This window comes from Agrilus planipennis, unplaced genomic scaffold, assembly GCF_000699045.2.
Source record: "Agrilus planipennis isolate EAB-ADULT unplaced genomic scaffold, Apla_2.0 scaffold163, whole genome shotgun sequence".
In the NCBI taxonomy this organism is placed as follows: Eukaryota; Metazoa; Arthropoda; class Insecta; order Coleoptera; family Buprestidae; genus Agrilus; species Agrilus planipennis.
In genome coordinates, this window is record NW_020438898.1 from 16,291 (window position 1) to 18,832 (window position 2,542).

The window sequence follows — 2,542 nt, forward strand, 5'->3', positions numbered from 1 at the left end:
ATTTAATATATTATAATAAATTATATTATTTGATCACATCATCTATAAATATTGTTAAATATTATGTATTTTAATCAAAATTTTAGGTAGACTTGTATTCATTTATTTGTATTCCTTTTTGAATTTGATTATCGCCTTTTAAAATTTTAGTTTTCAGTTGTTATTAATGTAGGAAAATTTTGTAAGATTTTTAACAGACTGATATACCTACCAATACCATTCGTCAGTGACAAATTGTCAACCTTGTCCGGTTTGTTTATATATTATCTAAATGTGCTACAATTATTTTCAGGTCAGTGACTGTAAAATTACAATACAAAAAGTTGTATATGTATCTACATGGCGTATAACTTTACCTATCTATTGCGTCATGTATCTATGCATGTTTTATTATGTACATGTTTTCAAATTTCTTTCTTCATTTCACAATGAGACAACGACTGGTGTTATTACAATAGATTTTTCTTACAACTACCACGTGATTTAACAATTCAAATGCATTAAGTGCAGGAATTTTAACGTAACGTCTTACTGAATTTGTTATTCAACTGCGTAGCTAACCTATGCAAATTTGTTATTACCTATTGTTGCCTATTATATTTTTTATGCGGTTATTTTAGATCAGTATTTATTGGCAGGCATCATATTTGTGGTAAAAAATACAGAACAAAAAAAAACTAGTTATATAATCACTTCACTCTTTTTTCTTTGTTTTTTATTTGAATTTACTATGAGTCACTCAATCAATAATAAAAAAATGTTTTTTTAACAAGCTTAGATAATAGTAAATAAAGAAAAAGAAGATCCGATCCTGTTAAATTTGCGTCGCATTTCCAATTGTGTTGACTCATTTCGTATATTTAATTCTATTTAGGAAGAATCTCCATCACGTGAAACAAGTTATGTTAAAATTACACTCAATAAAGGACAATAAACCGTTTAATGAAAGCAGTTCTTAATACAGTCGCAGTCAAAAAGAAATTGCCCGATAATTTAAATCATCGTCACATGTGATTACTTATTCATTTAATGTTACAAAAAATTTTTAATCTCCTACCCATAATTTTTAATTTATTGATGATTGATAACCTACATTAAATCGAATGAGTTTTCAATATTATCCAATTATCAGAAATTCAAATGGAATGTTATTCAATTCGCTTCAAATTGTCCGTCGTTTTGAATAATCTCAAGCAGAAAACTATAATGGTAACATTCAGGTTTCTTTTTTCAGAAAAAATCAACGTAGATGCTAATATAATCGTTGAAAAGTGGCGTTTGCACAAGGTGCAATCTCCGATCGAACTCAAACATGAAGAATCAAATGAGTGCGACCACTTTGAACCTCTTGAGTTCCATGGACATTGGGATGTCGCTGGATCAGGCAACTTGTTCAATAACGGTTTTACAGGTAGGCATACATACGAGTAGTGGCATTAATTATATACAGATAACAGGTTTTCAATAAATGGACTGTACAAATGCGCGCATGTATGACTTGGCCTAAAAACTAAAGAACTAACTCGAACATTAAACACGAACGAAAAACAATATTTAATATCTCACTTCATTCGTATTTTCTTTTCGTATCGTAATCCTAACCAAACCCAACCTGATCGACTACATAAGTGCATATTAAATCTCAAGTAGATCACACGACATAAGTAGACCGCATACCAAAGTAGAACCAAAACTTATTGACCGAAAAAAGGACTAACTATAGGTATAAATTACGGTCTCTTTTAATGTTTTTTTTTTAATCTTATTTCAGCAACATTAACTTTTTACGATCGAGAACTGCCCGTCTTAAAAGGAGGACCTTTGTTAAATGATAACTTCGTCTTTGAACAACTGCATTTCCACTGGAGCGACGATGACCACAGCGGTTGTGAACATATCTTCGAAGGACGAGCGTAAGTGTCCATCAAAAAGAAATCGGTTCATAATACTTTCGCGAAAGATATTCGGTGAAACAATAATAAATAAAAGTATGTTTATCTTCACGCAGATATTCTATGGAAGCTCATGCTGTTCACTACAATCAAAAGTACAATTCTTTTAAGGAAGCCNATTAAATTAAGTAATTATTTTTTTATTGGAACTGGTTTTTAAATCGTTTAATAATTTAACAAAAACTAACACAAGGTCCATGTTAATTAAAATATGGTATAAAATTAAAGTTAGAATCGTGAAATAAATTACGGTGTGATTAATTTTGCTTAATAGCAATATCTTTTTTAGGTATCTACATTTAGAAACTTAAAATCAACGCCATGCGAAAAAACAATTGTGAAAAACGTTAGACCAATACAAATACCAGAAAAAAAATTGGATATTTATTATGTACGATCGCACCGGAGAAGCTGAGATAGATCGAAACGTCGAGTTGAGAAAGAAATTCTAAAGAATTTAATAGTAACACTCTGCATTTCTAATATTTTCCCTTGTAGGGCTGTTTATTTAGAAAAAGTCAGTATTAACATTTTATAATATTGTAGTAAAGACTTGTTATTATTATTATAATTAACCTATTAGAGTTACA

General features: G+C 29.7%; 1 protein-coding gene across 1 annotated transcript in view; it reads left to right on the forward strand.

The window, feature by feature from the left end:
- Nucleotides 1–2,075, forward strand: part of LOC108739112 (carbonic anhydrase 3-like) — a 6,825-nt gene extending 4,750 nt beyond the window's left edge. Inside the window, exons 3-5 of the mRNA XM_025973249.1 lie at nt 1,235–1,411; nt 1,772–1,913; nt 2,009–2,075. Of these exons, the coding sequence (XP_025829034.1) occupies nt 1,235–1,411; nt 1,772–1,913; nt 2,009–2,075 (386 nt within the window). The remainder of the gene's footprint in view (nt 1–1,234; nt 1,412–1,771; nt 1,914–2,008) is intronic.
- The last annotated feature ends 467 nt before the right edge of the window (nt 2,076–2,542 follow it).